General features: G+C 39.2%; 1 protein-coding gene across 3 annotated transcripts; it reads right to left on the bottom strand.

Annotated features, from left to right (window-relative positions):
* Positions 1-221: 221 nt before the first annotated feature.
* Positions 222-13,411, bottom strand: ETAA1 (Ewing tumor associated antigen 1). 3 transcript variants are annotated; one of them, XM_019516569.1, is made up of 5 exons: positions 11,860-13,411; positions 11,491-11,567; positions 6,168-6,274; positions 3,630-5,827; positions 222-1,120 (listed from the first exon to the last, which is right to left on the bottom strand). In XM_019516569.1, exons 1-5 carry the CDS (start codon positions 12,011-12,013, stop codon positions 1,005-1,007), a joined length of 2,652 nt encoding a protein of 883 aa, XP_019372114.1. In that variant the 5' UTR covers positions 12,014-13,411; the 3' UTR covers positions 222-1,004. The 3 variants fall into 3 exon arrangements, with proteins under 3 accessions (XP_019372114.1, XP_019372115.1, XP_019372113.1); XM_019516570.1 differs by lacking the exon at positions 222-1,120 and adding an exon at positions 3,183-3,346; XM_019516568.1 differs by lacking the exon at positions 222-1,120 and having other exon boundaries at positions 3,359-5,827.
* Positions 13,412-14,916: the final 1,505 nt, after the last annotated feature.

Raw genomic sequence — 14,916 nt, forward strand, 5'->3', positions numbered from 1 at the left:
AAATGTTATTACATAATCTTTTGCATTGTATATTTAAAGTTCCAATCCTGTGAATTTCTACAATGTACACACTGATCCTTACCTGAAAAGCTTTACAGTCAATGAAGTTATGCTGATTTATACCAGCTGAAGAACCAGCCCAGTATATTCTATTTTGACCATACTATATGAAATTGGCCAGGTAAAATAAATACTAATGGCATTATTAGCCCAGTGATACATTGTTCAGGATGGCTGGCCTAATTAGCCACTTGAAATATTAATCATGAAATTATCTTCAACTTCTAATGGAAATAATAAAAAGAGAACAGTTTACTTTATTTTCAGGATACTGTAATTTGCAGATTAGCCAGCTGCTATAGTAGACTCTTTCTTAATCTTGTGTAGATCATACTGTTATTTAATAGAAATAGACTAACCCTAATCTCTCCAAATTGCTTGTATTTGCACTAGTTTTCTGATGCCTAAGCTTATTTCAGCCAGTGAGTGTTAGATCCTGCTTTGAAAGCTGAATTTTTAGGCTTCAACTTACACTAGGTATGTTTCAAGTTTATTAAAGCCAGTTTGAGAATAAAAGCAGTTAATTAATATAAAATGGCTGAACACACTCACTTTCTTGATTAAAAGAGCTTTCCCATAATTAAGAGAAACACAAAAAAAATAGAAGTAGGCAAATAAACTTTAAAGGGCTTTAATCCTTTAAAAAAATACTTTAATTGTAATTCACATGAATTTTAAACCACTCAGTTGCAATATGCAATAGTACTGGAGAGAACAATACTGAATCTCACTGGAATGGCTGCTAAGAAAAAAGTTCTCTCTGAACTGTAATCCTTTTATAACTGAAAGTAAGCAAGTACGTCAGTGATCTAACAAAGGCTTCAAAATATCTCAGGAAAGAGGTAAGAAAATATCAAAATCAGGCATCACAGATCATTTTAAGACAGTAGGTCAGTTCTTACATTGATTTTTTTAGTTAGCAGAAGAAAAATCCAAAACAAAGTTCAAGTATTATTGAGACATGCCTGCATTCTAGATTTTCGTCGTGCAAGAGCTTCTTGCTTTTTTTTTTCAATCTCTTCTTGGGAGCATTTTCTATTTTTCTGTTCCATCACAGACACTGCAAATACAAAATGTACATTTGAGATATTCATGTTAAGATGTATACTGGCCTAAGCTGCCCACCTTGAACATCTGAAGATATGCAGCACACCAGACTAATACATGAGGAACCAAAATTAAAATGGCCCACTATTTTCCATCCTCAAAGACAGAAAGGAACACATGTATGACCTTTGAATTACTACTGCCTGCTATCTCCCGAAGTATTAGGCAGTAGACATTTGCTTAAGGGAAATTTTACTTTAGTGCCCTTCAAATGAACCTTATAATCAGTGGTCAACCAAGATGATAACAGATTAAAAAAAGTTGAGGGTATCAGAATGAAAAGGGCTTAACAAGTGATTGCATTAGGCAGAGATACTGGCATAATAAAGTTTGTAAAAAAATGTGGGTTGGGTATAGTAATGGTGTAATACAAAGAAACAGAAAGGTTGAAAAAAGGTCAAAAGCAATAAAACACTCTACAAAGGAGGCAGGGACACACTATCTAAGTATAATGTTTTATGTACTGTCTTACAAAATTGTATGCACTAGAACTCAGCTGTACTGAAATCAGTGGGAAAACTTCCAACGTCTTCAATATGTCCAGTATTTCACCAACAGTGCATAAGATGCTTTGATTTCCTACTAATATAGTTGGGAACAAATGGCCTTATAACTCAGGGAAAATAAGATCAAGGACAGTAAGACCAAGAGCATAAGGTCAGTCAAACAAACATGTACAAATGTGGAAAAATATAGGTGCAAATTGCTATGCAGATTATATATCATGATCTTAATTCTGAGGTTAATGCCACAGTAACAAGACCTGTTCAAGGATTAAAAAAAAAAGATTGAATCATAGGATACCACCAGAAAAATAACTGAACACAGTACCACAAGTTCTGTACGATGCTTTTGTCCAAATTTTCTACACTTTAGTTAAAGAATAGCATATGCTGTCAATAGGTCCAAGCATTACTGCTATGGAAAGCTATTTATTTCTTAAAGTTGACTTCCTAAAATAGTAAATCAGGAATTGTCACAGAAAACAAATACAGTAATTTACACCAATTGACCAGCAAAAATATGTACAATTATCTTGAAGGCCAAAGGCTACTGTCACTGAAACACTAAAAGATTATTTTGGCCAGAGAATTCTCCAAACAATGATACCAATGACTTTGTTTTTCCATTGTCTGGTCTACAGAACAGTCTGTAGATTTTTTTTTAGTAGTATTTAAGAGTGTTGCTTCCTATTTATCTAGTTGCACAGGAAGAAAAAGCAGGAAGTACAGATACCTTGAAATAAAAGGTGTTGAACAGCATGACACTTTTTGTAACAGTGTTCTTAAACTTGGAGATTGACATATGTTTTATCAGCAGTCTACTTTTACAACATCAGCTCTTTAGGTTTCACCACAATTTAATATTGATAAAGGTTCACAAAACCATTCAACATACTAAAAGTATGAGCCAAGACTCTGCTGGTTCTCAGCAGGTTTCTCTAGTAAAACTGATTTCAACACAGAACTTTGTAGAGAAATGTGACAGGGGAAACCCAACAGCTATGACTTTTGGTGAAATAAAGGAAACACGTAACTTTGACACATTTAGATGGCAATTTCTGGCACATGCCAAATATTGCTGCTGGCCAAGACTTTCAGAATTTACTAGTGATTTATCAGTTTCCAGATGCCCAAACTGAGACACTCAGCATTTACCAAGGGAAATTCTGAGCCTTTAAAGAAGGGGTGCTCAATCCCCAGCCTGTAAAGCTGTATCACTTAACCCACAGGGCTCCCCAAGGGTCCAGATATTTCAGGGGAATGGTGGCAGCTTTAAGTGGCATTGCCCTGCTGCCAAATTTCTGGCCAATTTCTTGGATATCATGGCCCAGCATGCCAAATTGCTCTGGTGTATGACCAGATCCAGTAGGTAGGGAGTATAAGGTGGCATACGACTGGATCAGGCCCCCAGAATGACCCCATGCCATTCATCTGGCCTGTGGGGCCAAAAGATTGGATACTACTGCTTTAAAAGTATCTCATATTTGACAGCCCAAAACTGAGACGCCCAACAGTACTAACCTCTTTTAAAGGTAGTCCTGGCTGAAGTATTATGAATTTTGACATTTAATTTGCAGTTAATATTCAAAATTTTAAATCTAAGTATAGACACTGACCAAACTGCAGGACGTTACTGGGCAATGCTGGTGACATCAAGATACATTAATTTTGAGCACCTGTGAATAGGGCCAAGTATTTAATAAGCAAACAAGAAGGGGACAACATAGTTCTTCAGATAAAGTCAAAAGATTTCTCAAAGACTTTTTTTTTTTTTAAATTGAAAATCAGTAAGATCTGATTAGCAAGCCTGATAATTTTGGAACAATGTCATCATCCCTAATCTAAATGGGATAAATACAATAACTAACAAGCAACACCTCAATAACATCTGAACATCAGAATACAAAGTTTCTTTTGGCAATTTTATTTTTAAAAAATATTTTAAAAGCAGAAACATACCTGTTGTAGACTGTGCAAAAGTGACTGAAACCTGCCTCTTAAAAGGTGGTTTCTGATTAATTTCCATCTTCCCACGGAAAGGGACATTTAGTTGATTCTTGCTGTCCTCTAAACCATGTTGTGGAACTCGGATTCCTGAACTGCCTTCTATAGTTTTAGGATCTACATGAACAGCAGCCTGAGAAGTGTTAATCTTTTTGAATGTAAACTTTGAAGGCACAACTGACATTTTATTTGACATTTTGTTAATACAACTGTTATTTTGTATGTTTCCGGTGTTATGTGGAAGACCTTGGCTGTGCAACACTTTACTATTAAAAGCAGTAATACGTGTGTTCAATGTACTAATTGGACAAATTTCAGAATCACATCCTCCTACAGGCACTGAATTAGACCTATGCCATTTTCCAGGAACATTATTTGTTCCAGAAGCAGTTTGTTTATAAGTCTGAAAATGCGTATACTTGGGTAGTGTAGGAATGTCTGTGACTGAAGCTATAACATTTGACAAGTCTCTACAGTTCACGTTTCCCACTGTAGTCAGTCTGTCTGTAACCTTTGAGGAGTTTGTATGAGAAGTGTTTAATGAAATAGTTTCCTTTTTTATGTTGATTCTTTCTGCTAGTGGGTGATCAGACAGTCCTTGTTTAGATGCTATAAAACTCTTATCAGCACTAGATCTGGAATTAATATTGGTTCCTTGTGTAATTTTGTCTCTTTCATTTCCTTGTTTAATGTGTTGGCTTTGAGTCTGCTTTTCCACATCATCACACACCTGATACAATAATTCATCATCCTCACAGTTTGTGTTCCAAAGACTCTCAGATTCACAAAACATATCTAAAACTTCATCAGAGAACTTAGGCTCATTCCAGTCATCAAATGACACAGAACATTTCTTTGGCAATTCAGCCTGGTTTAGCTGACCTGTACTGGCTTGGCTAACCACTTTCACTAGATCATTAGGTTTTGTATTAGTAGAAACATTGGATGATTGATGAAAAATATTGTGTGTCTTATTTCCATATTTTCCAGTCTGTGCTCTATGTGGATTAGAGTGTACAAAGACTGAAGAGGATCCTTTTACAGGAAAATAAGTAGTGAAGCCACTTTTTGACTGAATACTTTCCTTTGCATTAACTCCAGACTGTACTGAAATAGGAATATGGTCAGAACCTCTATTTGGAGCACCTTTTCCAGCATAATTTATTCCATCACCTTTAACATCTTGCTTCCCATACAAACTGCCTTTTTGTAGCTTTGTATTTTCTGTTCCATTACTTGGCTCCTGAAAAGGAAATGAATTTGTAGTATCCTGTATGGTTTCACTATATCGTTTCAGGGGCACATATTGAGAACTGCTGGACTCGGCTGAAATACCAGCTACTGAATGAGAACTATTTGGTTTGTATTTAGCTTGACCAATGCCATTAAAAGAGTCTGTACATGTTTTAGTAGTTGGTGATGCATTTTCTGTACTTAGCAGTTCAGGATTTTGAGTAATTTGCATTACGAAGGAGTCATCTGCCAATAAATCAGTATCCCACTCATCAAAATCATCATGAACTATTTGAGCAGGTTTACTGGAAGCCACTGATTCCGTCTTTGCGGAAGCTATATTTTGCTTTGGCAGCAAATAGATATTAGTTTCTGGAGCTGCAATGCGATTACCATTTCCTAACGTGGTGGTTGAGTTTTGCTTTTGACATTTCTCTTCACCAACATGTCCCTTTGTTTGTGTCATTTCCTGAGAAATGCATTTCTCTTCTTCCAGGGTACTTTTCTTCTCATCAGAACAATTATTTAAGGAAATCCCCGACAGGCCTTGGCTTAACTGTCCACTGCATTTCTGAGTAGAACAATCAAAAAGGGCACGGAGGGCTAATTCAGCCTCAAGGTCTACAGGCTTCTGACTGCTAGTATGAAAGTGCTCCGTTACAGGGATGCCAGTGCTCTCTCTAACTGGTTTTAAGGACAGAGTTGCATCTGCTTCAGGAACTTCATTCAGGAATGACTGCAGATTTTTTATCTGTACATCATCTTTAGAATTATGTAGAGCCTCTGCCTCTGAGGTAGTCTGGAGAAAATCATGGCAATGAACTTCTTGGTCCTGGACTGCATCTAGCTCAACCAGATTTTTATCAAATTCCTCAGCCAATTTCATAAGCTCCTCTTCACTATTCTTTCTTTTAAGAACTCTAGATGAAAATACACAGATAAGTCAGGAATACTAATAAATATTTTACAAAGTCTAATCACTTTATACCAATAGCTGTTTACTCTACAGTTTAATAAGTTTAGCAACCTCAGATATTCAGGGAAATGTTCTCATGATTCATTTAACAGTCAATATATAGTGCTTTACTCTCACCAGTAATTCCTCACTTTAAAAGATTACAAAGCAAATGAAAAAGGCACTACTGTGTGTTCTCTGCACTAGCATATTAGCTATCCCTTCATTAACTCAATGAAATACTGCTCTTCCTTTCATGAAAAAATTTTTTTTTGCTGGGCAAGCAAAAATGTCTTTGAACATACCTTGTTCCATTTAATGCTGTCCTTGCTACTGCAGGTGTGCAGGGAATGGCATTTTCACCAATCCATGTGCCTAGAAGAGATCCTTCATAACTGGCTGGTTTTTCATCCTGAACAAGTAGATTGAATTGGTACTATTTAATTTGATTTAAGAAGAGGAATCCGCTATACACACAGCTTATATCAGTTTAAATTTTATTCAACATTTAAACTGATTAAAACTGGTGTAAATGTTGCTGAAAGCCAACAGGTCAAGTTACCAGCATCAGTGTCCACATGCAAAAAACTACTGTCGAACATCAACTGGTTAAAACCACAACTTTAGTTAAAATGGTTCAACTCTGTACGCAGGCATGACTAAAGATAATACCAGATTTACAGATACAACACAACGATATCAACTTTTAGCATAAAATGGTCAATGCTGATTTATTGGTTTAGCCTGTTTTGTGTACTTATTTTACATTTTCCAATTTGCTACCTTTTCGCTACCATTTTCCAATTCGCTACACGCCATATTTGTTTACTTATCAAAGAAGAGACCACAAACCAGTGAAACTGAGCAAATCTTCTCTGGGCTCTTTTTGCAAAAGTTAAAATTTTGAATTATTCCATTTTACCATTTTCATATGCAAGCCTCCTAAACAACTAAAAATATCCAGAATTCAGAAATTAAACAGAAATACTGTTCAGCTCTTGGGTTCACATCTGGATCTGAATGCTCTCAAACTTTTAAGGTATGAGACATGCAAGATCAGAATTAGACACAAGCCCAAACAACTGCTAAAAAGTACTGAACACACAAGAATATTGTAAACCAGCTAAAGGAAGTAACTTGAGCTTTACTGACCAGAAAGGGAGAAATGTTTTTATTTTAGAATGAAAATTAACTGGTGGCAAAAACAAAAGCAAACCCACAATTCTGTCAAAGGTCTAATATTGAATTACTATATCTAATTGAATATAAAATATGACCATGATTCTACAGATGGAAAATTTATAAATTTGTTATAATTTTCCAGGTAATGAATTTAATTATTGGAGGTTTGCCTTTAATTTGTCTCCCTCCCACTACTACAGCAGGGAAAGTAAATCTGGAGGATCAGGTAGCCCCTTTGCTCTCTGCTTCCCTCCCCAGCTGTTTCCCTTGGCAGTCCCTCCCCCTTCTCGCCTCTTCTTACTGTCAGTCCCTGCTATCCCTGAGCACGTGGAAGTGAGGAACAAACTGAAAACAACCTTGAAATTAAACATGGTTTTAACAATTTACATATAGTACCCATACACTCAGTTCATCTGGAATTGATGCATGTTATTCTTTTTGAAATTGCTGTCAGTTTTAGCACAGGTACTCCATATGTTCCACTTCTGAGCAGCACTTTGGCACCTACTTATATGTAGTACAAACTCGGCATGATATTACTCCAAAGCCAAAGGCTCGTAATTTACCATATACTCACGACTGGAACCAGGTGTTCTTGTCATGAGTCCTGGGATGCTTCAAAAAAAATGTATATGCAGATGAGACACAGGGCAACCTGGTCCAGCTTCACTTCATGGAGGGCAGGACTACATTAATCATATGTGCCAGGCTGAGAGGTGATAGAGGGATTCTGAGTGAAATGTTCGTAGCTCCATTTACTGACGTTTGCAAGACATGTAAGGCTTGTGAAGAAATGGGAATCATTTGAAAAGGCAAAAAAAGGCACAGCTCAGCTGTGGGAGTGAAGAGGAAATCAAAATGTATGCAATGTAATGGTTTACCATGACTTGAAAGAGTTGATGGTAAGGAGGAATGTGCTTAACGGGCACTACCACTTGTCTTATTCAGATGGGCTACATTAACCTATTCTTGTGGTAGATTCCCATTGGCACATCTGCCCAATGTGGGTCATCAGTTAATAGTAATGCTTAGCGTTGTCTCCATTTAATCAACTTCGCAGTTGGTTTCCATTGCTGAGCACATGCTGCTTTTGGCCACAGTTTAATGATAGCCAATAGGGCTGTGCGAAATTTCAACAGCTGTTTCGTTTCGAAGCTGTTTCAACGCGTTTCGAGCTCAAAACAGCGAAATTGAAACAAAAGGCTTCAAAACAGCTTTGAAACGAAACAAGGGCACTCGAAACAGCCTGTTGGTGGAAGGCGGGGGAGATCCAGGGCAACGTTGCAAGTGGTTCTGCCAGCCCCACAGACCTCAGCTCAGCATCGCCATTGGCACTCAGAGTGCAGCCCTGGCTCCAAATGCAACCCAGTGGTAGGAGGCTCCACAGCCCCATGAAGCTGAGCCTGGCAGCAGGGGGCGGTAGACAGCCAGTGGTGGAGCCGCTCCAAGTGCAGCCCTGGTTACTGCCACCTCCCACCGCCAGGCTCAGCTCTGTGGGACTGTGGAGCCTCCTGCTGCTGGGCTGTGCGCGCCAGGGCTGCGCTCTGAGTGGCTCCATCACTGGCTCTCCCACCACTAGGCTCAGTTCCATGGGGCTGGTAGAGCCACTTGGACAGCAGCCCTGGTGAGCACATCCCAGCGGTGGGAGGCTCCGCAGCCCCACAGAGCTGAGCCTGGCAGTGGGAGGCGGCAGAGATCCAATGGCAGAGCCCCTCAGAGCACAGCCCTGGCTCCCAGTACAGCTCTGGCCAGTGGCTCTCCCCTGCCTCCTGCTGCTAGGCTCAGCTCCGTGGGGAGGAGTCTGGCACAGCCACGCAATCCTCGTGGGGGTGCAGGCCCCCAGATCTGCACGCAGCATGACAGGAGGTTGCCATTGCTGCTTGGGGCCAGCAGCAGCACCAGTCTTCCCAGCACTGGGCGAGGGCTGCGCCCAGCACTGATTGCAGGCAGCAGCAGCAGCTGCCTCCTGTCACCCACAGAAAGATCTGGGGGTTTGCACCCCCGGGAGGAGTCCAGAACAGGCCCCCATATCTGTGCATGGGATAACAGCAGGCTGCTGCTGCTAGCAAGTGATAATGAGTTTTGCTTTCAACTGTTTGAGGTGCAGTTTCACAACAACCCCTGCACTTATCTCCTTGAAACGTGGCAGGCTTCAAGCCCTCAGAAGGGGCTACCATCTCTGCAATTTTCATCCAAATTAGGCAACAGATGCCAAAGTTATAGGCATTTTCATGATTCCCCATTGTAGCCTATGGGTGAAACGTCAATCGTGTCGAAACAGCGAAACAGTTTCAATGGAACAGTGATTCAAAACTAAACGAAATGACGAAATGAAACACTGTCCCTTCAGAACGGCAAAATGGAAGCTGAAACAAAATGGTGCTGTTTTGCACACCCCTAATAGCCAAATGTATTTAGTGAGATTCCTTTGTATGTGATTATAAGATGAGGGGCATGTTCCCCCATGCCAACTGGGGGGAAAAAAACTCATCTTGTATTTGAGTAAATACAGTAGATTATATTTTCTAATAAAGATCATAAATGATAAAACAGAAGAAACAAGTCACAAAATGGGAAGTAACAGGTAGTATTTTTTTCTCTTAACAATGACTTTTACATGCAAAATTATTTTCCAAATATTAAGTTTTGAAATGCTGAATCCATTTTCAATGGGTACTGTCAAGGAAATCTGTAAACTGTGCCTGCTGTAAATTATAGAAACATTATTAGAAAAAGACTTATTTTGTGTCTTATGAGTAATAAAAAACAAAGTATGTCTCTACTATTAAAACAGGTTGTTTTTCCAAGTTCTGTTTCTGAGCTATAGACATCAGTTACAAAAGTGCACCGGAATCTATATGATAAACTGACTTGAACTCAAAATAAACATGATTAAGTTAATTTATCAAAATAATTAAAGCATTTAATTATGTCAAAACTATTATGCAGTCTTTCCATCTTGTTCCAGTATTGCATATGGACTTTGGTAGCCTTTATTTCAAGTTAAGCATATGAAGGACATACTAAGACTAGTTTTACCTGTGGCAAAAAGCTCTATTAGCCAGAAGGGTTGTGTTCATGACAGGGGGCCCTAACACTGTATTTAAAGCTGCCCCTCACAGTATAGGCATAGCCTAAGTCAGGGCTACTCAACTGTGGGCTCCTGCTCTCCACATTGTTGCTGCTGTGGCCATGCTCTGGCTCCCTCCTCTAGCTTCTGCTTTTTGCCCCTGCCCTAGGGCAGGGTAAGCCTGTGGGGCTCAGGAAGCAGGGGAAGTCTGCAGGGTATGCAGTCAGTGTAGAAGTCAGAGAACCCTGGCCTAAGTGGTTCACCCACATATTTTTGTCCTCCTCTCCACTGCATTAGAACAAACCTTCTTCTAACTTTACATTCACCTAAAATTCAGGTTTGATAGTGCTAGGTCTCAGTTGTAAAGCCCCATGTAAAAGGCCAGAAGAAGACAGTGAACTGTATGATTTTTATGCTGCTTCCTGGATTTACTTTTAATTCTAAGCCCAGAAATAATTTCAGTGAATGGATCCTTATGAGACTCTGAAAAACCTACACCAACGGTAGGTCTCAGAGCAGCATAACCGGTTCCAATAGGAAGCATAGTCCTACACATCCAAGAAAACAGTTGTGGTAAGAGAGAGAGAAGAAAGGAGAAAACAAGGAAGAGCAGCAAAGGAAATAAACTGAATTCTGTAGAAGAAACATAAAATAAATCCAACTAAGAAAAAATAAAAGAAGAAACTAAACTGAAAAAGATATTAAAGGCAAAAAAAGCTCTTTCAAATGATCTCTAAACAGCCCAATCTGGGAGTAGTAGGGTCAGGGTCAGTCAAACCTGTAAGATCATTTACAGAAGCCATTATTTTATTGGTACAACATGGACGTAAAGCTTAAGCTACCCAAACATAGATACATTTTGATCCCTTGATTTAAATGAAAGGTATAGTTATCTGAACTGTATTATGACAAATGAAGAGAAAAGCTACCAAGTAAATATGATATGCAACGAAACTTTACAGAACAGAAAAGTGGTAGAAGATGACTGTGCTACTGCATTTTCTACAAATACCAAACCAACAGCTCTCAGCTTGATGTTAGATCTTTTTTAAAATTAGACTGGTACCACATTATTTCACACAACTAATTTCTTAACTGAAAAATATAAAGTGTTTTAGGACATAAAGTCAGAGGTTTTACAAAAAGAAATATAGATTAGCTAGTCAAATACTATGCTTGGAACTTTTATTCAACCCAATTTTAAGAATTATGTTCCCCCCCCCACCTGCATATCTGCATCTGCCTTTTACTCTACTACATATTACCAAAAGTAAAATTGCTTTTTCACAGTTTTACAGAATCAGCCTATCATTACACTACTTTACACTTTAATTACTGCATAAGCTGTGAAGTGTTATAAAGGAAGTGATAATTACCCGAGGAGCAATACGATTAACAATATCTGAAATTTCAACTGTACATCTACGGGTAGCGCATTTCTTTCTTTCGTTACCTGTATGAGATAAAACACAGTAAAAATCATCAGACATTACAATTACAGCAGGATTCCAAAACAGAAGCAAATCACATAAAAATGCGTAACTTTCCTCAGTGCCGTATCACAGCATTTCTGAATAAAATGCCATGCAACTTAACATGGCATTAAAATGAATTTTAATGCTACTAAATGCTTCTTTTTTAAACAGATCCATAAACACTGAGTACAGACCTTGGATATGTTTAAAAAATTAATAATGACCTATGAAAAAGCAGAGTACAAAGAAGAACTTTTTGGTGACAATTACCTAGTTGGTGTGCAATTGGTGAATGCGGATCCCAAAAAATTTCATGCTGTATATCAGTATCATTGACAGGAGAACTGAAGGTAGGTAACCGTGATCGGTTATTCAGGGATCTCTTTGGAGTCTTATATAAACATGGCTCTGTGTGAATATACATTAAGATTAGACATATCAAAATATTAACACTGACAAAGAGAGATCAGAAAAAACAAGAATGAAGGATCAAGCAAACACTTCACAAGTCTTTAGAATGGAATCATTTACTTTCGCCATGTTTCCTTTCAATTCTCCATGTTTTCTTACCAATTTCAAAGGTACAGAGATCAAACTATGACTCTACACTTATTAGTACTGGGTTACCTATCATTACTAGAGTGAATCCATTTTCAAATGGTATGACAGGACAGACAAGGTGTTTAGTACCTAACTGTGGGAAGAAAAACAGTCAAATACCATTACCCAGATCTGCAAAAGTGTATTGCATCACCAGCATCATCCATTAATAAAAAGGCTAACACTAAGCTTGAGGGTATCATTTGGTACAGTGGAGGTTTCTAGCTTATTCTTTGCCCCTCTGCTGCTGAATATTTTAACGCAGGTGAGGTTGTAACTGTTACCCCCACGCAGTGCTGATCACTGGTTACAGTTTTCTATTTGCAAACACATTTCTAAATTTACTTCTGGGGATTGACAGAATACACACTAAACCAAGGACATGGAGCCTGCTTTATCCCATCCTCCTCCACATGCTCAAACTCATAGCTGACCCAGTATTTATATTTAATGAGACTCAAGTGCTGCTACATAAGATACAACTAAAGACAGTCTAATCTCTCAATCACTAAGCATTTTCAGACAAGAAATGAAGAGGCTACAGCTATTCAAGAACAGTATACCATAGATTAACATGGGTACAATGAAAAACTGAATAAATGACATGAATTTTGTTTAATCATAGCTGCCTTATAGAAGTGGAATTGGTGGTGTTGGAGGCATGGAAACAGTGTACAGGAATAAGGGAATTAAAAAAAATGCACTACACTGTTAAAACTATTGTCGCAAAGGTGTTTTATGTTTAGAATACAAAGGGTGTCCACAACATTTAGCACCTCGCAAGATAACAAAAACCTTAATCACACCTAGAGGGATTAGCACAAAGAAAAGATTGCTCCTTGCTCTGCAGGAGGCATTCCTTTCTGGGTGATATGGGCCAGTACCCACAACATCAGAAGAAACTAAATGTTTGCTAAAGGGGAAATGGGAGAAGTGAGTACCTATAAAATGACAACTCAACAGGTCTCAGCCTATTTCACTCTAACTAAAAAGAACAAAACCTAGGCCTACATCTGACAAGTTGCTTCACACTGAAGTCATATAAACATGAGGCTCCAACAAAGTTAATTGGGACTTTCATGGATGCTGAAATCTATCTCCCTAAAACAACTTTTAGGATTAGGATCAGTTACTGAAATGCCTTCCTATTTAGATCCACGGTATGAAATGGAAAATGGACTAGGCTGAAGAGACTTTTTCTTCAAGGAAAGGCGGCATAAAAAAACACTTCAGCAGAAGACCCTCCAGCTCCACTGCACAGCCCAGCTAAGTTGCACATTTAAAATAAGCCACCTGAAGCCACATCATGCTGTGACCTTCTGAACACAGCCCATATTTATATAAAGGTTTGGGGTTCCTCCCTCTCACTCTTGCTTGATGGCAATTAACACAATTTGGCCCCAAAGCAGTGAAAGATGCTGCTGACGGTGTTCAGCAACGACCAAGGGTCCCGAGGGGCCGCGTTCCCTCCATTTTCACAAAGAATCTGGAAGCAGCTGAAGCCTTTCAGAAAAGTAATTTCATATCGAGTGTGGGCGCGTGCGCGCGTGCATATACATATATATATGGGGGAGGAGTGGGGCAAAGGCATGCAAGATGTGCAGGCTGCTGTCAGGAGATGCATGTACCCATTGGCTTGGCAATGACATCTGACATCTGGACAGCACCTGCGTTGGCAATGCCTCTCTCAGAAAATTCATTATTATTAATGCTAATCATGATAATAATAAGTGATACTAAATAATAAGTCATACTAAGTAATAATGAAGGGACAGGCATAGTCTGTCTTGGTGTTAGCTTGGTGATGATATCTGACACCTAGTCACCATGTGCATAGACAATGCACAACTCTCAGAGAATAATAACAACAAATACTGGTAATAAATACTAAATAACAACAATAATAATAATAATAATAATGTAGGGACAGGCATAGGATGCTTGGCTTTAGGTTGGTGATATCTGACATCTATTTACCATGTGCATAGGCAACGCACAACTCTCAGAATAATGATAATAGCAGCAAATAATAATATATAATGCTGATAATAAATTATACTAGATGATAAATTATACTAAATACAATAAATAAATAAATAAATAAAAAAAAATGCAGGGATGGGCATAGTCTGTCTTGGTGTTAGCTTGGCCATGATATCTGACATCTAGTCACCATGTGCACAGACAATGCACAACTCTCATAGAATAACAACAACTACAACTAATAATAATTAATAATAATGCTGATAACTGATACTAGATAATGGTAATAAAAACGATACTACATTATAATAATAATGCAGGGACAGGCATAGGACGCTTGGTGTTAGCTTGGTGAGGATGTCCAACATGTAGTCACCATGTGCATAGGCAATGCACAACTCAGATAATAATAATAACGAAGCAGGGACAGACACAGGACACTTGGCCCGAGCTTGGCAATGGCAACAGCCCCGCACCCAGCACCTGCCGAAGCCACCCCTAACCGTGAGGCGATGACATTTGCTGTTATTACTATTATTAACCGCGGCAGCAGCAGGGGCGGGTGGACACGGGCGCAGGCCGCCTTTCCACGGCCTTGCCAGGCCGCCTGCCCCGAGCAGCGGCGGTACCGCACGCGAGAGCCCCAGGGCTGGCTCGCACCGAGGCGCTAGCTCGGGGCCCCGCGGGGGGCCTCACCGTCCGCTTTGCTCCCGCGGCCCGGCCCGGCCGCCGCCTCCTCATCGT

Source organism: Gavialis gangeticus, unplaced genomic scaffold, assembly GCF_001723915.1.
Source record: "Gavialis gangeticus isolate Ggan-Ray unplaced genomic scaffold, GavGan_comp1, whole genome shotgun sequence".
NCBI classification, from domain to species: domain Eukaryota; kingdom Metazoa; phylum Chordata; order Crocodylia; family Gavialidae; genus Gavialis; species Gavialis gangeticus.